Below are 23,150 nucleotides of genomic sequence, written 5' to 3' on the forward strand. Positions count from 1 at the left end.
TGAACAACCTAAACAACACACTTCAAGAGTTCAACAAAGATTAAACAAGAAAAAGGGTTACAGTTCTGGTTTTGGTTATCGAAAGAAACCAAACCATAACAGTAATTTCAAAAAGAAGGGATTAGGTTTTATTCCACCAGAAAATCATAAAAATGAGAAAATTTATAAACCAAAAACTAAATTTGTTTCAGGAGCAACATCATCAGAAGAAGAAAAGAGCTCATTCTAGAAGCAGACGAACAAAGAATTCCTTGCTAAGAAGCAAGAAGGAATGAAGAATGAAGCTAATCAGAAAAAGGAGACAAGAACCTGTTATAAATGTCAAAAAGTTGGGCACATTCTTTTGAACTGTCCAAAGGCAACCCAAACAAAACAGGGAGTCTCTGAAAAACTGAAAGAAAAGATGGTTGATAATGAACCACCAACCAAACAATTCATAGTGTTTAAAAATTCAAAATTTGAGGTTGGTGAGAGTTCAAAAAGTTTTTACAAAAGAAAAATGAAGCTTAACAACCAAAAGTGGGTTGTTAAGAAATCAGATGTTAGTTCTGGCGATGAATCTGACTCGTCAAAGTCAGAGGAGCCACTAATTGAGCTAAAAAGTTAAAATTCAGTTCCGCCATTGGATGACGCAAACTTTCCACCATTGCGGACTGAAAATTTTAAACAAAAAGTTGGAAAAGTAGAGATTTTGAATCAATTTTATTCCGAAAAGAAAGAATTTGATGTCGAAAAAACCTTTAACCCCAAAGTTCTAAATTTTTGGAAAAATGGTTGACGGAAAGGTCAAAGGGGTAAAGGAATTCTATGAAAAGAATAAGAAGAAGAAAGGAAAGAAACCGAGTGTTGATGACTCGGATGCACCCAAAGCTGGTCAGGCTTGGGTGTCTGTATTCCATGCTTGAAAATCCTGACTTGCCGGAACTCCCAGGTTGGTAATTGGGGAGTAGGAATCGGCATCTTTCTTGAGAAATTCACAACTGTGATATTTCGATTTACGACTGGTATTGCCGGAGCTCCCAAGTTGGTAATCGTGGAGCATGAATCGGCATCGTTCTTGAAAATTGTTTTGAAAAATGTCAAATGATAATTTTTACAAGTGGTGTCAAATGAAAAATGTTTTTGTGGAAAACCTAAAAGTGTCATATCTTACAAGTGGTTAAAAGAAAAGGAAAAGTGAACTTACAAGTGGTATTTTTGAAAGAACAAAGTGATGAATGAATCCCCGATTCTACAAAGTGAAATCAACAAAACTAATTTTCTAGAAAAAACCATTTTGATTAAAACAAACTTAAGTGTTTTAAAATCATAATGGGAAAATAGTTTGTTGTCAAGGGGAGTTCTGATTGTTTAAGTCAAGTGAATGGAGAATTGAAGCAATTCACATCAGTTTGTCATTATTTGTACAGTTTATTGCGTTTTATTTTCAAATTTTCCCGGAAAATAAAAAATTGAAACATATTTTTGATTTTAAGGGGAGTAAAAATTTAGAAATTTTGAAAATTTGAAAAATTCAAAAACATGATAAAATTTGAAAAATCCAAAAACATGATAAAATCTAAAAATCCAAAAACATCGAAAAATCAAAAATGAGTTTTGTTGTGAAAAAGAGGAAATGATAGAACATCAGTGGACTATCACAACACGCTAAAGAAATGGAAAGTCAAATGTGATAAACGGTCTCACTGATGATATGCTAGTAAATTTTTACACGCTTAGTAGATTGTTTTCGAGATATAAACCTAAATATGAATACTTACTTATCTCGAGGGGACCATCTCTCGGATAATGGGTAACCCCCGAAATCTTGTTTGAGAGATTACTTATTTCTGACATACTAGGTCTTTGTACGTGATGATATCTGGGGTATTATACCAGGACTTCTGATTTTGCGGGAGCAATAGCCTAGTCCTCGTATAATACTCTGCACAGCTTTAATCATAAAGCCCACCCTCAGCATAAAAAATGATGAAACATTGAAAAATGCTAATCATGTGCTGTTGAAGAAAAGATCCCCAAACGGGACACTCCTAAAGACGAGCCATCATCTCTTTGTCTAAACGGAAGTTCTAACCTGAGCTCTCATGGTCTCGCATTACCCGTTTACAGATATCATTAGTGTACATTCACCTGTAAGATTGAATATAGGAATCTTGATACGGGAGTATATTCTGAGGTGGGATACACGGATAAGTTAAGTGCTTAAAACACTAATTCTCGTATCTCGAAACAATTGAAGTTTGTGTGAAAATTTAAGTGGATCAATATACTGACAATCTAAGTGAATCGTTTAGAACTTAAAGTCTAAAAAGGTCAACGGTGTTAGTGATTTGTCTCAAAAACTGATATGATCCTCTTACACAAACTCACAAAAATATTGTCTCTAAATATTTACTTACTGCTTTTCAGTAAAGAAAAAATCCAAAATGTTTTTCATTAGTGTGTTTTAGCATAAAATTTTGAAAACTCAAAAAGATTTTATTTCATCTTATTTTCGACAACTGATGTTGAAAAGCTGATTTTCAAAATTCCGAGTGCTAAACATGATGAACAACAGGGTTGGGAGAGTTTGTTTGATTTTGAAATGATTAAATGGTTCATTAACTTGATACCAAATTTAAGTGTTACGAATACAAATGGTTAATCAAGGTCATTAAGTTGAACTTGATTTAACTTTCATACAAATGGTTAAGCAGAGATTAAAATTGTCATAAATAAAAAAACCTTACTTTTGGGTAGAGTATGTGCAGGTAAAAGCTGTGAAAGAGCAAGGTTTCTACTCCTGAGGATTTTCGTATGCAGATTAGAGCCAGATTTCTGATTTTGTTGCTACGGAGAGCCAGGAGACGTTCCTGAATATGTGAAATCTGTAAAGCCAGGTTTTCGATCCAGAGCCTGTATATAGTGAATTCCAGACTGCGATCCCAGTTGCACTTAAGGGGGAGTTTGTTAGCGAAGGGGGAGTCTGAAGACGTAAGATCCAGGTACAGATCCTGGAACAGCGTTCGAGATAGAAGCTGAGATGCTGATAAGCTTAAGGAATCAAGAGACCTGATCAAGAGAATTAAAGAGAGGATAGAGCCAGGATGAGATTCAGATAAGAAGAGGAGAGAGATTGAAGGATGCTTACAGAGACAGATACTTTGGAGAGAGCGAGAAGACTGATCAAGACTGAAGACTCAATACACTAAAGACTCGTCAACATCCAAGGGGGAGTTTGTTGGTGCATATGTCTGTTGACTTCATCTTGTATTGAATCATGTAATAGATTAGATAAACCAAGACGCGTAGTTCGAGAAAAACGGGAAACTGAGCGGAACCAGCAGGTTCACACGAAGTGGCCAGTTCGTGCGAACTGGCATATGCTGGTTCGTGCGAAGTGGCTTTCCTGTAAATAGGTGTCTTGAGTTTCTCATTTGTAACTTTAGATTCCGGTAGCGAATCTCTGCCGAAATGTCTCCAGCCCGTGTAAAGTTGTCAAATCAATACAAGAGACAGTTAATCTACTTCTAAGTGCATATCAAGCTGAATGAAGATCAAATCACTGAATTCCGCCTCTGATTTGGTCAAGAACTCTTCTGATCGACTCGTTTAAATCGATTCCCTGATACTACAATCTTTTTCCAAAAATCAAATCATTTCGTATTTATCAAACATTCCCCAAATCAAATCCATTGTTAAATCGATTCTTGCAAATCAAAGTCGGTTCATAACCCAAAGCTTATTTCCGACTTGGGCAATCGCTTATTGCAAAATAGGTTATGACTTTGGCAGGCAATTTTGAGCGAACAGACTACCAAAGTTTCACAACAACCACTCCCAATAGTCTTTGGAATACCTAATAGAATTAAGATGGCAATTGAACCTGAACCTGAAACATTTGGGACGGGTATGAGGTCGGGTAATTAGGTATAGGACTGGGTAATTGATTTATTCTTAGGCTGAAGGGTGTAGGGGTCATGGTTGGGACATGATTCGCCACGTAGGAACATGAATGGAAGGCTACACCACCCCCTTGCCTGAGCCACCATGGTTTGCATGGATTAAACCATGACAATCTTGGTCCTCTTTTCCATTTTCCAAGATTTCATTTCCATTTTTCTTTAGAAAAAAATAAATAAGGAGATAGTGGTTTAGGTCATGACCATAGCCTTAGACCAGGGGGTGTGGTATACCACCACCCGCCACATCAACTTCAATGGCGCTCCATAGTGCCCCTCCTCCATTTCCTAGGCGCTAAAGGGTGAGGGGGCGCTATGGAGGGGGCTCCATCCCAGTAACGAGCGCCATTGGCATGTGCAGGTGGGCCCCAATGTTTTCAACCAATCAGAGTTTTTCCTCTTATTTTTTTGTATTTTGTTTCAAAAGGAGGCTTGAGAGGGGCTTTTCAACCAATGTGCTTTATCCCTCGCTTATGTGGTGTATACATGGCTATAACGTGGCACTATAAAGCCCATAGGGGCTTTAAACCACATCCACCAGTCTTAGAGGAGTGATTTGGATAATGAATTAGAGATGGGTGACATGAGACTGATATAGAAAGTCATAAATATCATAACCACACTCTATAGCCTTAAAAGCAGATTAGTCCAATGCGAATATATACACACAAAATAATTTTGCCATATTTATCCTTTCTTGCATATGAAGCTTAACAACTCTCTTAACCGTTAAAAATAAAATTATACGGGTCAACTAGTAGTCGCATATATCTTCAAAAAATGATGTAATTGTATATGAGTGAATGTAGGAGACCTAAGTTGGAGTATAAAATTTCAAATATCCATTATCAGCCCCCATAAAACTACATAGATGTATGTTTACAACTTACAATGAGATAAAAAAATGGATGGCTTATCATCCACTAGTGCCCGAATTTATGCTATGTGCTTATGGGCTACCTGACGGGTAATTTTTAATAAGCTACATGATATACTTGGTGAGTAATTACTAGATAGGTAAACTTTTATAATTGGGTATGAGACTGGTATTACTTAAACCAATCCCATTGCCATCCTTAAATAGAAATAACATGCTTTGCGAAATCCTAGTTGTCACCTCATGTCATTAACATCCGCATCAAACCTTAGAGGAAACAACTTGCTCTGCGAAAGCCTTGTCAATGCCACTGTTTCAACCAATATCCACTACAATCGTGATAGTATCTCAGGGAAAAATTATTAAAAAAAAAAAACTCTTTACAATCCAAGCTACATTTCATTACCGCCCTGAGCTTACTAGACTAGTTATATAATTATCATACTAAATATATTTAAGTGTAATGTAATATACTATTCATAAATAGAGCCCCTATCTAACCCTATTAAATACACAATGAATGCAACCCTATTCACTATTAGACTATGCGTTATGGTGATGGTTCTCTTTTGGAGGATGATCCGTCACGTAGGCGCCACATCATAGTCTCTTAGAGGATGATCCGCCATGGTAAAACACTGGAAATGGGAGGATGATCATACCCCACCATCTTAATTTTTTTTTAATTTATCTACTTTTTAATTTATCCTACCCCACAAATCAACAACAAGATTGATGCTTTGCATCTGATCAACCATCACAAAAAGCCCCAATTTTGGTTCTTAATCAACACCCACAAAATACAGTTCATCTGATCACACATTCACTTTCAATTACCAAACAACAACACAAAATGCAAGAACTGTGCTTATCAGCTTCAGACAAAAACCCACCACCCTCCATCTCGATTAAGGAGGATTTGATTTTGGATTTGGGGGTTTATTAAAAAGTGTAAAAAACAAATCAAATCGAACTAAATACCTTATTTTCAGGATCGGAAACATGAGAAGCACTGATTCGAATACGGTCAACGTCGATATCTTTACCATGGAGGTCACGAAACTGACGAAGAGTGAGATCAATTTCAGAAATGAAGACATCGTAGACTCTGTCTCTGTCTCTGAGCATTTCTAAGAGGGTTCTGCGTGAGAGGTAGTTGCGGTGGCTCTCAACGGTGCCGTCGTCTACGAAGCTGCTCAGACACTTTCCGACGGTGCCGTTGTTGTTGTTGGTATCGGTTTCCATTGCGTCTCCGCCATTTTCGTCCATGGTTTGTGTTGAAATGAGGGTTTGATTTTGGATTTGGAGGTTTGATTTTGGATTTGGGGGTTATTGGTGTGTGAGAGAGGGGGAGGACCGTCCTAAACGTCGAGATCCCGGCGTTGGCAACGAAGCTGGACCGACGACGAAGAGCATGAAATGGAGAGGGGGACGGCGCCGTACCGGGACGCGACAGGGACGAACCCCGTACCGCATAACCGTATATCATCCTTTATAAACTTTACCTCACAAATAATAACACATTAAAGAGAAAAATGCCCGGATAGTCCCTGTGGTTTCGCCTTTTTCACCTATAGTCCCTAACTTTCTAAAATTACCTGAATAGTCCCCAAGTTTTCAACTTTCGTTCCCGGATAGTCCCTAGACCTAACATCAGTTAGTTTTTACAGCTAAGTGAGTGTAAAATGACAAAACTACCCTTACTGCCAAATTAATAACTAAAAAATTAAAAGAAATATAATTAATATTTTACAATTTATGTGGGACCCACCACCACCACCACCACACCACCACCACCACCACCACACCACCACCACCACCACCACCGTTGCTTATACTCTGCAACTTAACACTTTTACTTCTTTTTCAATAAAATTCAGTTGCAACTCTCAATTCTAACACTATTGTCGCAAACAACAATATCTACGATACAACCAGCAACTAACCAATTCAATGATACCTTACTTCTTTCTTCGTTTCTGAAACAAATCACAAACACTCAGCTTCTATTACTCACAATTACCTCAACAACACTCACACATACCCAATATCAATCAGCCTAACAATTTCAGTCTAAGATCTAATAACCTGCAAATCAACTTTTCAATCCTACTTTCTCTTGTTTTATACAAACAACAACAGTAATATTCAACGATATCAGTAACAAACATCAATTCTTTTTCAACCTGCAAGTCCTCCGTATTTCATCACCGGTCACAAAAAGTTTTAAAAAATGCTTTACCGGAAAAACGAAATTTTACGATACACTTAATCAACACCAGAGACTAATATGTTGCTCTAACACTATCTCGTCACCTCTGCTTCACTAAACAATCGTAAGGTGTCGAGAACCTGCATGCCCATCGGAACCTGCGTCTCTTGGTCGGAACCCTAGATTGAGTCACCAGAGACGTCTTTTGGTCGGAATCAACAGATACTTCATCGGGACCCGTTAGCACCAGTGTCGTCTTGCGTCTTCTCCGGCGGTGGACTGGAACCCCAACTGGTAGGAATCGCAGCTATGACTCCAACCGTCGTCTATTCACTGTTGAACTCTCTTCTCCGTCATCGAAGCACCCTACATCGCCGCCAAGTGCCTGAACCCTAACCCTCAGTCAACATCCCCGTCGTCGCCATGGAACACGGTAGCCACCGTCTAACACAGTTGCACGCTACCGAACCCTAGCCGCTGCTTGTGGTTGTCTGAATCAGAACCGTCTCGATCTTCGTTTTTGGATGGAGGCAATGGTGAGAGAGGGAGAGAGGGAGAGAGAGAGGTGTCGTGGTAGTGGGGGCAGTGTGGGTGGGGATGATGATGGTGGTGGTGTGTGTGGAAGTTAAAGTAGGTAAGAGTTATAGTGGTGGGACCCACTTATATTTATAAATGATCTATTAATGTTTTACTTTTTTTAATGAAGGGTAGTTTTGTCATTTTACACTCACTTAACTGTAAAAACTAACTGATGTTAGGTCTAGGGACTATCCGGGAACGAAAGTTGAAAACTTGGGGACTATTCAGGTAATTTTAGAAAGTTGCGGACTATAGGTGAAAAAAGGTGAAACCACAGGGACTATCCGGGCATTTTTCTCCACATTAAAATAAATTTCATTTCACATACCTCTCAAATATCACATTAAAATAAATTATTTAAAATCATTTATTTGAAATATAATTGATAAAGATAATAACTTTGAATCTTTAATGGAATCATCATATCTCACTTTTCTTTGAATTGTTATATTCATAACTACACACCGGAAATTTCTAACAATAGTTGATATTGATAAAAGTAGACAAGATTTTTAATTAATATAATCATTATTATTTATTTATTAATTAATATTATTATATAAAATAAAATTATAATTTTATTATTTTATTTATTCATCTATTTAACGTAGTATATCAATATCAATCTAAAACATAAACACTCAAAATACCATCCTATTTCTTCTCCATCATCATCACCATTTCACCATCATCATCATCATCATCATCATCATCATCCTCCTCCTCCTCTGTAAATTAGGGTAAAACCCTCTTTAAATTTCCACTAAAAATTAGGGATTTCAATATCCATTTCTGCAACTCTTACAATTATTCACATACCCACTTCGTAATAACACACAAAAGGTAATCTTTTTCCACTCATAAACATCTTATTATTACTTATTTCATAAAAAAAGGTTTTAAAGATTTGATCTTTCTTCAACCACACGCATCATCAATCATGTTTATTTTATCTTTATTTATTTTTTTATTATTTATTTTATGTCGGTTTTAAGCTTCATATGGGTGACCAAATAATTAATTGATCAAGGGTTTGTTTTAAGTTATTTAGTTCTTTGTTTTATTTGTTTTATGCTGATTGGTAAGTTTTTGTTGATTATTATTGTTGTTGATTTTGACATTTTTTTTCCATTTATTTTTTCTGGTGTGAGAGTGTGATTTGTTCCAACTTTTGATCATTGTACTGATTGGTTTTGAATTTTTTTTTTTTTTTTTTTTTTTTTTTTTTTTTTTGTATATCTTGCTCTGCAAGTTGTTTTTGTTGCAGAAGTATGTTTTGTTCTCATTTTAGTGGTAATTATTGATATTTTTTGTATGATGATTAAAGATCATGTTTTTTTTTTTTTTTTTTTTTTTTTGTAATTTATAATTGATTTTGATAATTTTCCTTTATCTTGTTTGGTAATCAGGTTTTGGTATTTAAGTGTGATTTGTTCTAATTTTTGTGGTTAAATTTGGTATTTTCTGTATGATTTGAGATCAAGATGTTTGTAGAAATTGGTTAACTTGTTGATGGTGCTAACAATTTTTTTTTTTTTTTTTTTTTAGTGAAATTTTGATGGGAAATCGGGGACAGAAACGAGCGGATGCAATCGACGAATTTCCAGCGGATAAAAGAACTTGTAGTTCATTGGAGTTCAGAGCAAGTTCATCAGTATCACCGATGGAAACGACCGCAAGTACCTCCACAAACCAGACCCATGATCACGAAATGGAAACATCTTCATCTGCATCCGGGTCGGGCTCAGCCCGAACAGACGAAGATAAAGATTCAGCATACGGGTCATGCGATTCAGACGAAATGGGCGATACAGAACACAGGAGAAACCGAAACGCAATGCTCGAATACCAAAGGCAGAGGTTATCCGACGATCAAGTGAAGTTCAAGAGGGTGTTATCGGTTTTAAGCGGAGAAACCGAGGAACCCGCTCAAGAAAATGCGCTTAGAGAGCTTTGTGAAATACTGTCGTTCTGTACGGATAGTTCTTTGTCGAGTTTAATGGCGAATTCGTTATCCCCTGTTCTTATAAAGTTGGCTGGACATGAAAGCAACCCGGAGATTATGCTTTTATCTATTAGGGCTTTAACTTATTTATGCGACACTCATTCTCGATCTTCGAGTTTTATCGTTAGATATAACGGCATTCCGGTACTTTGTCAGCGATTGTTGGCCATTGAGTATGTCGATGTTGCTGAACAGGTAAGCTTTTCGGAATTATAGCGATATCCGATTTTTTACCGCATTAACTGCATAGCATAGTTATCACCTTCATTTTATCGACTCTGATATGCGGCTTTTCTTTTTACGGTATAGTGTTTGCAAGCGCTACAGAAAATATCGCGTGAGCAACCGCTTGCGTGTCTACAGTCTGGTGCGATAATGGCGGTTCTTACTTATATTGATTTCTTTTCTACTAGTATCCAGGTAAGACACTAAGACTGCGGCAATAAATAAAATAACTGTTTATTTGAACTGAGGATTAGGATCAAATACAAAGGCTTCTAATTGTAAGAAGTGTAAGAAGGATTTATAGAGTGACAAGTGTCCAATAACCTAAAGAAACCCACTACACAAAAAAACCCCACTACAAAAAAAAAAAAAAAAACCTTAAACATGTACCAAAAACCTAAACACCCCCCCCCCCACCCTAATTTTTTTTTTTTTTTTTTTTTTTTTTTTTGCCGAGGGGGTGAGGGATGGGGGGTGGGGGTTTAGGTTTTTTTGGGGGGTGGGTGTTTAGTTTTTTTTAGATTTTTTTAGGTTTTTGGGGGGTGGGGGTTTAGGTTTTTTTTAGGTTTTTGGGGGGTGGGGGTGGGGGTGGGGGGGGGGGTTTAGGTTTTTTGGGGTTTTTTTTGGTGAGGTATAGTTTTTTTTTTTTTTGTTTTTTTTGCCCGGGGGGGGGGGGGGGGTTAGGTTTTTGGGTGGTGGTGGGGTGGGGGTGGGTGTTTAGGTTTTTGGTGGTGATGTAGTGGGTTTAGTTTTAGGTTATTGGACACTTGTCACTCTATAAATCCTTCTTACACTTCTTACAATTAGAAGCCTTTATAGAATAACTTGACCCTTTGAACTGATATTTGTTTGCGTTTAGTTGACATTGATAAATTAATTTAAAATGCATTAAATTTTTTTTTTATTTGTGAAATCAAAAAAGAGGGTTGCGCTTTCGACTGTGGTGAACATTTGTGAGAAGCTTCCATCCGAAGGTTTTTCGCCTTTTATGGATGCCGTTCCAATATTGTGCCAACTTCTTCAGTATGAGGACAATAAGGTTTCTTCATTTTTTTAATTTAATTATAACTTATCGTGTTTAATCATATCTTTTAAAGAATGTATTGACGTATTTCTTTTTTAATTTTTAGCTTGTCGAACACGTTGCTACATGCCTAATCAAAATAGCCGAAAGAGTACACCAATCCCCTGAGATGCTCGATGAACTTTCGAAGAATGGTTTGATTCATCAAGTCGCACATCTCATTGATTTGAACAGCAAGACCACTTTATCTCATTCTGTTGATACCGTATGTAGATCTTATTCTTTTTATCATATATATATATATATAGGATAAGGATCCGTTAGGAACCACCCTTTATTGCGAGAACCGCGAGAACCAATGTGAACACAACCAAAAATACCTAAAAAAAATTAAAAACACACAAAAATATTTTTTCTTTTATTTTTTAATAAAAAAACTCTACATTTCGTCACTAAAAAAGGGAACAGTATCACTGCACAGCATGCACATGTGCAGCGGTACTGTTGTTCTTTTTTGTTTTTTAGTGACGGAATTTAGCGTTCTTTTATGTAAAAAAAATTGAACAAAAAGTACCGTTGCACATGTGCATCGGTGCTGTTCATTTTTTTAGTGATGAAATTTAGCGATTTTTAATAAAAATATAAAAAAGTTTTTTAGCATTTAGTTGTGGGGTTTAACTTTATGGTTTAGTTTTTAACATTTAGCTTGGGTGGGGGGTGGGGGGGTGGGTGGGGGGGGGGGGGGGTTGTTTAGGTTTTTGGGTTGTGGTGGGGTGGGGGTAGGTGTTTAGGTTTTGGGTGGTGGTGGGTGGGTTTATTTTGTTGTGTTCACATTAAAATAAGAACTTGAGAACTTCTTGAAATAAAAGTTAAAACTGACGATTTTTTTACGAAAAAAAATATCGTTTACGACTTCTTACGGCTGTGTAAAACAAATTTACACTGCCGTAACGTTCTGAAGCTGATGGCGTCATCAGCCATTTACACCACCGTAAATCAAACTTACGTGTCGAATAAATGCCGACTCGTCAACTTTTTTTTTTTCCACAGATGTCTTAGTTAGAGTTTAATCTACGTGTGTGCAAGGTTTGGTTGAAAAACTCACACGGGAAGTAGTTCTCGCGGTTCTCTCAATTCGGAGGAGTTCTCACATGAAATGAATCCCCCCCCCCCCCACACACACACACTTTTATCATCAGTTTCTAACTTTTGTGAATTTATATTTAGGGTCTGATCGGACTACTTGTTAAACTCGCTTCTGGTTCTATGATAGCCGTTAGGACGCTTTTTGATCTAAATATAAGTAGCATATTGAAGGATATTTTGTCAACTTATGATCTTTCACATGGAGTGCCTTCCCCTCGGGCAGTTGGTCAAAACGATCAGGTCAAAGTCAAACGACACACGTGTTCAAAATAATTTACCTATATATTTCATTGATGCTTGAAAATTAAATATAATTTACATATATATTTTTTTTCTCAGGCACATGAAGTTTTGAAGTTGTTGATACAGCTGCTGCCCGTTGTAGATAGAAATCACGAGGTCCCATTGGCAGAAGAAAAGGCAACTTTTTTGGAGAATAATCCTAATTTTCTGCAGAAGTTCGGGAATGATTTATTGCATGTCTTGATCCAGGTTGGTTGTAATTAAGTGTTAGGGCTGCAAACGAACCGAATGTTCAATGAACAGTTTGTGAACGAAAACGAACAAGAAATTTCGTTCGTTTAATTAAATGAACGAACATGAACAGAGGCTACGTTCGTTCATTTATGTTCGTGAACGTTCGGTAACGTGTTCGCTTATGTTCGTTTGTGTTTGATAGTTCATTAGTGTTTTTAGTTTTATATTTTATTTAAGTACTTCAAAATTCCGACAAATAATATATATAATAAGTATCAGTGTATTATATATTATGTTCATGAATGCTTGTTTGTGTTCGTTTGTTTCCATTTGTGTTCATGAACATTAGTTTGTGTTCATTTGTGTTCATGAACGTCTGTTTGTGTTCGTTGAACACGAACACGTTCATTTCCTTAACAAACGAACACGAACATAAAATCTCGTTCAATAAGTGTTCATGAACCATTCGTGAACATAATTCCTTAACAATTCGTTGGTTCGTTTGCAATCCTAGTTGTAAATCATGTTGCAAGGCTTATGTAGTATTATATATATAGAAAAAGTGTATCGTACATTACGGCTTAACGTACTTCACGTACGACAACGTGAGTGATTTGTTCTATAACATGCGTGATTAATGTTTTCAATATGCGTGATTATTGTGTTTCAACATGCGTGATTTTGGATTTTTGAGTTATAACGTGCGTGATTTTAAAATGAACGTGCGTAATTACCTGTCATACGTGATGTACGTTAAGCCGTAATGTACGTTAACCTTTCTCTATATATATATAATTGGCATTATGCGCTTATTATTATTATTCTTTTCATCTTATAATCCCCAAACAGGTTGTTGATTCAGGCGTTGATTTATACATTTGTTACGGATGTCTATGCGTTATCGACAAGCTAATTTATTACATCAACGCTGATACACTTTTGGATTTGCTTAAACAAGCCAACATTTCAAGGTTTTTGGCCGGAGTGTTCACTCGAAAGGATCGGCACGTAATAATGCTAGCCCTAACTATTTCCGACACTATCCTTCGAAAAAGCAACGATGCGTTTGTGGACCCTTTTGTAAAGGAAGGAGTCCTTTTCGCCATCGATGCACTTATAGTCCCGGAAAAGGGTTCAAATTTCATGTTTACGATGTTCAACGATATTCAGTTATCGAACGAGTCAAGTCGAAAACAATGCTTATGCTATTCGTTCGACAACTGTAAGTCTTCATCAGCGTCAGAATCACTGAATTGTAAGATGGATAACGATTCTCTTCAAACGCTTGCGAAGAGCATACGAACGGATTACTTCAACAAAAACGCGTCCACGTCAGCAAACGGAACAACCGATATCCTCGAAAAGTTGAAATCTTTATCTACCGGATTGGCGTCTATGATTACTCATAGTATCCCTGAAGAAGGGTATGATCATGTGTTGCATCAAATCATGTCGCATCTTAACGGACCCGATATTATTTCCACTTTTGAATTTGTCGAAAGTGGAATTACCGATGCGTTGTTTAATTATCTATCTAGCGGTGAATGTTCTAGACGAATTTCTGACGGTAACGGGTCAAACAGTCAAGACTGTGTTGCCGAGAGAAGACTGAAGACTTTCGCGAGACTTTTTTGGTCAAACTTTTCATTATCGGAATTTATTTCTAAATTACAGAGTGGGTTATCGTCTGTCGAAGATTTTCCCGTTGTAGTGAACAACGTATCCAAACACAGAAATTCGTATGCTACGGTTCCGTATAGGCATTGCACTACATACCCGTGTATGAAAGTTCTGTTTGGAAAGGAAGATGGAGAGTTGACTTTAGTTGACTATTCGTCAGATGTTCAAAGTGTTGACCCACTTTCGGATTTTGATGCAATTGAAAAGTTTTTATGGCCTAAAGTTTGTTTAGAGAGTAATAAAGATGATGAAAATGGGTCGGTTACAAGTCCGAACAACGTCGAACCGACTTCTGGTGAATCATCACGCCGAAATGAATTTGCATATGTAAGTTCTTCCTTTCGCGTTTAATCTACTAGTTTTGGCTACATTAGTATCGTTACAGTTTTAAGCGTCGAGTAAATAGGCTACATAGGTTTTTAAGCGTCGGTGGACCTTTCTCTTTTAACCCTCAACTTTTGACACGTTCACATATTATCCCTCCAACTTTTGACAACCTTTCTATTTTAACCCTCAACTTTTGACACATTCACATATTATCCCTCCAACTTTTGACAACCTTTCTATTTTAACCCTCAACTTTTGACAACATTCACATATTAACCCTCAACTCTTGACAACATTCATTAACCCTCAACTCTTGACAACATTCATCAACCCTCAAACTTTTGACAACATTCACTGTTAACCCTCAAACTTTTGACATGAAACACTATAACCTTCATCTTTAAGTAAGTTACACATTCACTTCTAACTTTTTGGTTATTGACAACTTTGACCCTTCAACCTTTTCTAATTAAAAACTTGACACGTCCTTTTGTTTAAGTAACTTTTACGACCCTCTTCACTTCTAACTTTTGGTAATTGACAGCTTTGACTGTCCAACATTTTCTACTTAATAACTTGACACCTCCTTTTGTTTAAATTACTTTAACGACTTTACTCCGCAACGTGATACATTGTTATACTAATTTTATCTACATCTGACCACGGTAGTGTCTAGATTACTTTTACGACTTTACACCACTGTCTAAATTACTTTTACGACTTTACTCCACAACATCCGAGACATACTCTTTTTTATCTATGTCTAATGACGTTAATGTCATGAACGTAACGTGTGTAGCAAAGCAAAAAACGAGTAATGTCATGTTCGTTACACGTGTAACAAAGTCACAAACACGACTTTGCCGCTGCAGCGTGCGGCACGGGTCAAAGTTCTAGTTTTGATTATTTATTATCACATTATAATATCATACATATTTTTCCATGAAAATGGTATTTCGATATCAAATTGTTATATTTTTATTTCAGGATTCTATGGATCATGATCAAAATGCTACAGAAAAGGATAGTAGTATGAGCACCGAACATCCTCAATCCAGTCAAAACGATGGTCATCTGTCGTTTTTCCTCGAAGGAAAGCTAATTGACCGGAGGTCAACATTATATCAAGCGGTTATCCGTCACCACAAAGCACAATACGACACCGTCACCCATGCAGCGTTATGGAATCAAACGCACAAAGTAACGTACAAGAAAGCGTTGAAATCGGAGGAAGTCAGTTCCCAATATTTTCGATGTCATGCTCGTTGGTCATCCGCCTTGAAAAAACCCCTTTTTTCGGAAATCGGGGCAGCTGTGGAAAAGTCAACTCCATGTTACAATATATTATTTCTGTTGAGAATATTGGAAGCGGTGAACCGGTTTCGGTATCATATCACGTCGTACGAAAAAATCCATGCTTTTGCGCAAGGTAGAATTACTGACTTTGACGGTGCAAGAGTAACGGGCGAGGGCGTTTTCGGTATTTCAAACGAGTTTGTAAATAGTAGGTTAACGGAAAAGCTAGAGCAGCAGATGCGGGACCCGTTAGCGATCTCTACGGGTGGGATGCCATCATGGTGTTCGCAACTAATGGCGTCGTGCGCGTTCTTGTTTAGTTTCGAAGCTAGATGTAAGTACTTCCGGTTGACCGCATTCGGTAAGCCACAAAGTCAAACTCGGGTTTCATCGGGGTCGAGTTCGACTATTCAAAACGATTCAACAATGCCGAGAAAAAAGTTTCTCGTATATCGACATCAGATTCTCGAATCCGCTACCAAGATGATGGATCTTCACGCGGGTCAAAAAGTTGTTCTTGAAGTGAAATACGACGAAGAAGTTGGTACTGGTCTTGGCCCGACATTGGAGTTCTTTACACTCGTGAGTAACGAGTTTCAAAAAACGGGTCTCGGGATGTGGAGAGGAGACAGTTTCTTGGATTCCGGGCTTGTTGGATCTCCGTTTGGGCTCTTTCCAGGCCCGTGGGCTCCTACCGTCAGCGTCTCGAATGATATAGAGTTTTCGGAAGTGAAAAGAAAGTTTCTCCTCTTGGGCCAGATTGTTGCGAAGGCCCTTCACGATGGGCGGGTTTTGGATCTTCCGTTTTCCAAAGCTTTCTATAAGCTAATACTTGGACAGGTCAGTTTTTACTTGAATAGGGTTTGCAAAAATAGGCCGGTGCTGACAAAACCGCTTATATTCAGTCCGGTTGTTTAAAAAAACATTTCTTGGCTGGGTATAATTTTTAAAAAGCTGTAGGCCTGTAAATGAACCGAACGAACACGAACACGAACACGAACACGAACACGAACACGAACACGAACACGAACACGAACACGAACACGAACACGAACACGAACACGAACACGAACACGAACACGAACATATAATCCAGATTTTTTTGTTCATGTTCGTTTATTAAGAAAACGGGCATGTTCGTGTTCGTTTATGTTCGTTCGGTTAGAACCTAAACGAACAGTTCACGAACATAAACAAACTTAAACGAACATAATTTAACAAACAATAAACCGCACAAATGAACATAATTGATTGAACATAAACGAATATAAAGTAATTTTTATTTAAATTAGTGATTAATTTTGATAAATTCCATTGGAAAACCTATTTTTATTACTAGAAAATTGTGTTCATGTTTGTTCGTTGATTAAGTAAATGAACTTCCCGCCAAACAAGTTCACAAACAGTTCATAAACGTTCGGTTCGTTTACAGGCCTAAAAATCGGTTCTAATTTCGAGCCAGTCCGGGCTGATAAACCTGAAGAACCAGGTCGGGAGCGGATCGACTATATATTTGGTCATGTTCCCAGTTTTAAAGTTTCCGCAAAACCTGTTATTGGTCTGGTCCAGTCCGTAATACGAACCGGTTCTACATTGGTATTATTAACTTTTGGGTTCGGCCTGGTTCGGTCCAGCCTGGTCCAGTTCGGTCTCATCCCGATGAACGATATGTGAATATAACTTAATGTTGATTTTACGCATTGTTCTTTTTGGAATTCATGAAATTGGTGGTATTGCAGGAACTCAATTTGTACGACATACAGTTATTTGACCCGGTTCTAGGCAAGACCCTTATCGAGTTTCAGGCTCTCATTGAACGGAGAAAATATTTAGAATCAGTTGGAAAAATATCAGCCGATGATCTTAACCTGTGCTTCCATGATACGAAAATCAACGACCTGCACCTCGATTTTACTCTTCCGGGCTATCCTGATTACATCCTTGCTTCCGGGCCCGATAAAGAAATGGTGTGGGATATATTATTACTGTTGCTATATTATTATATAATGAGTAAATTACAAAAATCGTCCTTTATGTATGTCACTTATTGCAAATTGTGTCCTTTGTCTTCAATAATTACAGAAAACGTACTCGATGTTTGCAAACCCTTGCAAGTTATGTCCTTTAGCCCTAACTCAGTTAATTTTTTGTAGTTAAGTCTGATCAAATGGATCCCACATGAAGGTATTTTGGTCATTTTACTCTCATGTGGGGTCCATTTGGTCAGATTTAACCACAAAAATTAACTGAGTTAGGGCTAAAGGACATAACTTGCAAGGGTTTGCAAACATCGAGTACGTTTTCTGTAATTATTGAAGACAAAGGACACAGTTTGCAATAAGTGACATACATAAAGGACGATTTTTGTAATTTACTCTATAAGTATCGTTATTTTCCAGTTTTAACATTTACGCTAAAAATGATGAATTCTTTAATTTTCCAGGTGAATTCTGCAAATTTGGAGGAATACATCGAACTTGTGGTCGATGCGACCATAAATTCTGGAATTTCTAGACAAATGGATGCTTTTAGATCGGGATTTAATCAGGTTTTTTTTTTTTCTGCTTTTGTGTTGTAATGTAATGTTTAACTGTTTATACCATAGTTGTTAATAGCGAATAGCGGACGATAGCGACAAACTACCCCTACGTAGCGATAGCGATGAAATAGCAGGCGCTGTTTATGTTTAGTGATACACCAGAAGATAATTTTAGAAATATTTATATGTGTATTTTATCAATATACGTTGTTTCCGCATGCATATTAAAAAAAACGAAAACCCTGCTATTTTATAGGCATATATTATCGCTCTTTATATTAAAAAAAACCTGTAATCTCGCTATTTTCACGCCATGGAGGCGCCAAAATCATATCGGTGACCTATCGACACCTCGCCTCGTTAAACGCTATAGCGAGCGCTATGTGACCTATTAGATATTTTACCCTACTAAAAGGTTGTTATATTAAGGTCGTTCGATTAATTGTAAGAATTTGCTGAACAATTTGATTCTTGTTTATTTAGGTTTTCCCCATAGACAATCTTCAGATATTCACCGACAAGGAACTAGAACGTCTCTTATGTGGAGAAAGCGAAACTTGGAACGTATGTTTTTACTTTTTAGTCAACTTAATTGGTCAAACTTAGATTACTATCTCCGGATGCTAATATGGTTATTCTTTCGGCAGTCAACTCAACTTTCGGATCTCATCAAGTTTGATCATGGATATACTGCTAGCAGTCCTCCGATTTTACACGTCAGTATTTATTTTTTGTTCCTCAAGTCCATTTAAGTATTTAACCTTGATTTATGAATTTCAAAAAAAAAAAAAAAAAAACTTGATTTATGAATTATTTATTATCTACCGGTTTAGTTTTGTAGAAACCAATTACTTGTCCTCTTTTTTCGTAAAAAAATGCAGTTTCTAGAGATCATACAAGAGTTTGATTACGAGCAGCAAAAAGCGTTTGTGAAGTTTGTTACCGGTTCCCCACGGCTTCCACTTGGTGGTTTGGCATCACTAAACCCAAAACTCACAATCGTACGCAAGGTCAGTATTGTAATTTTTTTTTCGAGTACACGGGGATGGTCGCTGTGATTTACCAAAATTTTGGATTTGGTCCCTTGGTCCCTTGCTTTTCAAAAGTACACAGATGGTCCATGTGGTTTGCACTTTGTAACGCATTTAGTCCGCATGTCCAAGTTAGGGACTAAAACGTTACTAAGTGCAAACCATAGGGACCATCCATGTACTTTTGGAAAAGATGGAGACTAACTGCGTTACAAAGTGCAAATCACAGGGACCATCTGTGTACTTTTGGAAAGCTAGGGACCAAATCCAAAATTTTGGTAAACCACAGGGACGATCCGTGTACTTTACTCTTTTTTTTCAGAATATATATGTATATATGTGTGTGTATTGTGTCTAGAATCTTTTTATCTCAAATGGGTCTCTGTTTCTCGACAGCATTGCGATAAAGTGGTGGATGCTGACCTTCCGAGTGTGATGACATGCGCTAATTATCTCAAACTGCCTCCTTACTCTTCCAAGGTTAATAAAACCATCCGTTTCTTTCCGGCTTATTTTATTATGAGTAGGGCTAGGGCTGCAAATGAACCGAACGTTTAGCGAACAGTTCGTGAACCATTTGGCGGAAAGTTCGTTTGTGTTCGTTTGTTTAATAAATAAACGAACACAAACGATCAATCTCGTTCGTTTAGTTAAATGAGCGGCCACATTCGTTCATTATTGCCGTGAACGTTCGGTGACGTGTTCGTCTGTGTTCGTTTGTGTTCGATAGTTCATTGGTGTTTTTAGTTTTTGTATTTTATTTTACTTCAAAATTTAGAAAAATAAAATATTTAACAAGTATCAATGTACTATATATTCTCTATATATTTTGTTCAAGAACGCTTGTTTGTGTTGGTTTGTTTGTTTCCATATGTGTTCATGAACGTTCGCTTGCGTTCATTGCCTGAAATTAACAAACGAACACGAACATGCTCATTTCCTTAACGAACGAACACAAACATATCGGTTCGTTTGGTAAGTGTTCATGAACACATATACTTAACAAACGAACACGAACAAGGTCTTGTTCGTGTTCGTTCGGTTCGTTTGCAACCCTACTATATCTTGAGAATTTTTTCTACACTACTGGCTTAAAACTTACATTAATGTCTCTTGAATGACTGCAAGTTTGCTATAAATTTATAACGAATAATTTAATGGTAAACCATGATAGCCTTGCTGTGATCTAAGTGCTACTTGTGTAAAATGGTCAACTCTTTTCCTCTTTTCAAGATCATTACTGGGTGCAAACGAGCCGAGCCGAGCCCGAGCTCGACCAGGCTCGAGATCGAGCTCGTTTAACGTATGAAAGCTCGAGCTCGAGCTCGGCTCGATTTGAGCTTTATTTCTAAAGCTCGAGCTCGGCTCGAAGGTAATTTTTCTAGCTAGAGCTCGGCTCGGGCTCGACTCGTTTAGTATTTATTAATTAGTTTTTATTAATTATAATTATTTTTATACATATAATTTAGTTATTTTTTATATTTATATAAAGGTAAATATTAGTATTTAAATATATGTTCAATATATTAATTAAAAATATGTAAAAAGAAAGCCTTATCTCGATAAGGCTCGCGAGCCAACTCGAGCTCGATAAGCGAAGCTCGGGCTCATTTACTAAACGAGCTTGTTTAGGCTCGGGCTCGAGCTCAAGCTCGTTTAAGCTCGGCTCATTCGAGCTTTATTTCGAGCCGAGCTCGAGTAGCTCACGAGTAGGCTCGTTTGCACCCGTAATCATTAGTAGGATTCGGTAAATGGTCAAAATTGGTTCAAGTTGAAACGGGTCAAAACGGTTTGAGTTGAGTTGACCTGCAAACACTTTTGTGACCATTTTTTAACTGGGCCAATGGGGTGGTGGTCTTGGGTTCAAGTCCCACAGACAACAGGAATAAACGAAATATGCCGTTCAAAAAAAATTACAATCACCATAGAATCATGACGGTGATCAAAAGAATCATGTTGATAATTTGCATAACAAGTTGTAATTTTTGCAGGAAACGATGAAGGAAAAGCTCTTATACGCGATAACAGAAGGGCAAGGGTCGTTTCATCTTTCTTAAGTGCGTGGTGGTTGCACGAAACAGGTATATAAGCTGTGAATATGTAATTATCAGATTAGGCAGTGGTGGTACAGAGGATACGACACGTGGCAGTTGTGGATGGTGGTTATGGTGGTAGCGGTGATAGTGATGACGGATGAGCGTGTCGAATACCTGCTAAGCTAAGACAGGCATAGGCAGTAGTTGGTTCATGTCGAAGAAGAAAATGTACAGAAAGATGGCATGGTTTCTTAGCGTCGACACTTTTAACTCGTGGTTTAACACATTGTGCAGTTTTTATTTTGGTTCGTTGTTTATACGTTGTGGTTTGTTTTAACTGATGGTTTCTAGTAGTATTATACTTTCTGGATCATAATGTTTTTTTTGGTGCGTTACGTCGTTTGCTTGCGCTTTGGATTGCTCTCTTGGTGACTAATATGTAGCAAGTTAGAGGGACGGTTTTAGTGAAGACAAGCTCTTGTATTAAACAGGCTACCTTAATCATAAGCAAAGAGTTCTAAAAAAGGCAAATTGGATTTAAATAATCTCTTAATTTGGTCGATAATAATTCCAACTCAGTTATTTGTCGATAATAATCCGAACTGGTCTACTTTTGGCCGATAATAGTCCGCCATTAAAAATAGCTTAACGGAGTTAATTTTTTTATTTTTTTTTAATTACAAACCGATGTTTTAGGGATTTTGATCGGAACGAGGATACGAGTCGATTTATGTAAAACTTATCTCGAAACTCGAAACGGTGCTCCAAATGGCTTGATTTTTGTTAATTGGAAGTTTAAACACCCGAATTGAAACACCGTTTTCATTGTTTGGGGCAGTATTTCGAGGTAAATTTTGCATCACTCAACTCGTATCCTCGTTCTAATCAAAAGCCTTAAAACATCGGTTTGTAATTCGGAAAAAAACATAACTACGTTATATTATTAACGCAGACTGTTATCGGCCAAAAATGGACCCTTTTGGATTATTATCGGCAAATAACTAAGTTGGATTATTATCGACCAAATTGAGAAAGTTAGAATTATTTAAATCCAATTTGTTAGAAATGATCATAAACTTAAATATATACATCACCCCCTAAGCTGTTACGAAATCTTAGCCAAATTCAATATTATATAGAGATTAAAAAACCAAAAGCAAAAATTGTTATACTTTTCTCAGTCTCATTACATTTCGAAACTCTCATAGCTTAAATTAGTTAGGGGTAGAGGATCCTGTACATTAATCCAGAAGTGTGAGAAGTGTATTATAACACTATATATATAACTCTATATAACACCATATAAACACCGTATAACAATACGTAACACCATATAACACCATATAACATTATGTAACACTATATAACAAATATAAACATTAGGTTGTCTGATAGCATGTCTATGATAGATGTATAGTGTTATATAATATCATATAGTGTTACATAGTGTTATATGGTGTTATATGGTATTACATAGTGTTATACGGTGTTTATATGATGTTATATAGTGTTATATATAGTGTTATAATACACTTCTCACACTTCTGAATTAATGTACACTATCCCTACCCTAGTTAAGGGTATCTAACAGGTTTGGGTTTGTGGATTGAAGTGTCAACCCTTGTGACCGGAATATTTATTCTTGTAAAAAACATCGACCCTAACTCGCACTTATAAAATAGTGTAACCTGAACACAACTCTTTTTAGCCCAATTATCTTAACATGTCAAACGAGTCGACGGGTTGTCAAGTAGT

At 37.1% G+C, this 23,150-nt stretch overlaps 2 protein-coding genes across 4 annotated transcripts; one reads left to right on the plus strand and one right to left on the minus strand.

The window, feature by feature from the left end:
* Positions 1-5,054: 5,054 nt before the first annotated feature.
* Positions 5,055-6,087, minus strand: LOC110888891 (DNA-directed RNA polymerase V subunit 5A-like). Its single transcript, XM_022136389.1, has 2 exons — positions 5,800-6,087; positions 5,055-5,147 (listed from the first exon to the last, which is right to left on the minus strand). Exons 1-2 carry the CDS (start codon positions 6,085-6,087, stop codon positions 5,055-5,057), a joined length of 381 nt encoding a protein of 126 aa, XP_021992081.1.
* A 2,134-nt stretch (positions 6,088-8,221) lies between these two features.
* Positions 8,222-21,790, plus strand: LOC110891246 (E3 ubiquitin-protein ligase UPL4). 3 transcript variants are annotated; one of them, XM_022138936.2, is made up of 16 exons: positions 8,222-8,452; positions 9,158-9,809; positions 9,924-10,034; positions 10,762-10,878; positions 10,970-11,128; positions 12,091-12,249; positions 12,349-12,501; positions 13,336-14,493; positions 15,481-16,629; positions 17,529-17,756; positions 18,233-18,337; positions 18,812-18,892; positions 18,976-19,044; positions 19,210-19,338; positions 19,756-19,839; positions 21,351-21,790. In XM_022138936.2, the coding sequence occupies exons 2-16, from the start codon at positions 9,168-9,170 to the stop codon at positions 21,414-21,416; spliced, it is 4,410 nt and encodes a 1,469-aa protein (XP_021994628.1). In that variant the 5' UTR covers positions 8,222-8,452; positions 9,158-9,167; the 3' UTR covers positions 21,417-21,790. The 3 variants fall into 3 exon arrangements, with proteins under 3 accessions (XP_021994628.1, XP_021994629.1, XP_035836218.1); XM_022138937.2 differs by having other exon boundaries at positions 8,251-8,349; positions 21,351-21,777; XM_035980325.1 differs by lacking the exon at positions 8,222-8,452 and adding an exon at positions 8,808-8,902 and having other exon boundaries at positions 21,351-21,777.
* Positions 21,791-23,150: the final 1,360 nt, after the last annotated feature.

This window comes from Helianthus annuus, chromosome 11 (assembly GCF_002127325.2).
Source record: "Helianthus annuus cultivar XRQ/B chromosome 11, HanXRQr2.0-SUNRISE, whole genome shotgun sequence".
Taxonomy (NCBI): domain Eukaryota; kingdom Viridiplantae; phylum Streptophyta; class Magnoliopsida; order Asterales; family Asteraceae; genus Helianthus; species Helianthus annuus.

Coding starts and splice junctions, on each gene's coding strand:
- LOC110888891 (XM_022136389.1), bottom strand. CDS start 6,087: ATGGACGAAAATGGCGGAGACGCAATGGAAACCGATACCAACAACAAC. Junction 5,148..5,799: donor TTTCCGATCCTGAAAATAAG/GTATTTAGTTCG, acceptor TCACGATTGTAG/TGGATATTGGTTGAAACAGT.
- LOC110891246 (XM_022138936.2), top strand. CDS start 9,168: ATGGGAAATCGGGGACAGAAACGAGCGGATGCAATCGACGAATTTCCA. Junction 11,129..12,090: donor TATCTCATTCTGTTGATACC/GTATGTAGATCT, acceptor ATTTATATTTAG/GGTCTGATCGGACTACTTGT. Junction 17,757..18,232: donor CCGGGCCCGATAAAGAAATG/GTGTGGGATATA, acceptor TTAATTTTCCAG/GTGAATTCTGCAAATTTGGA.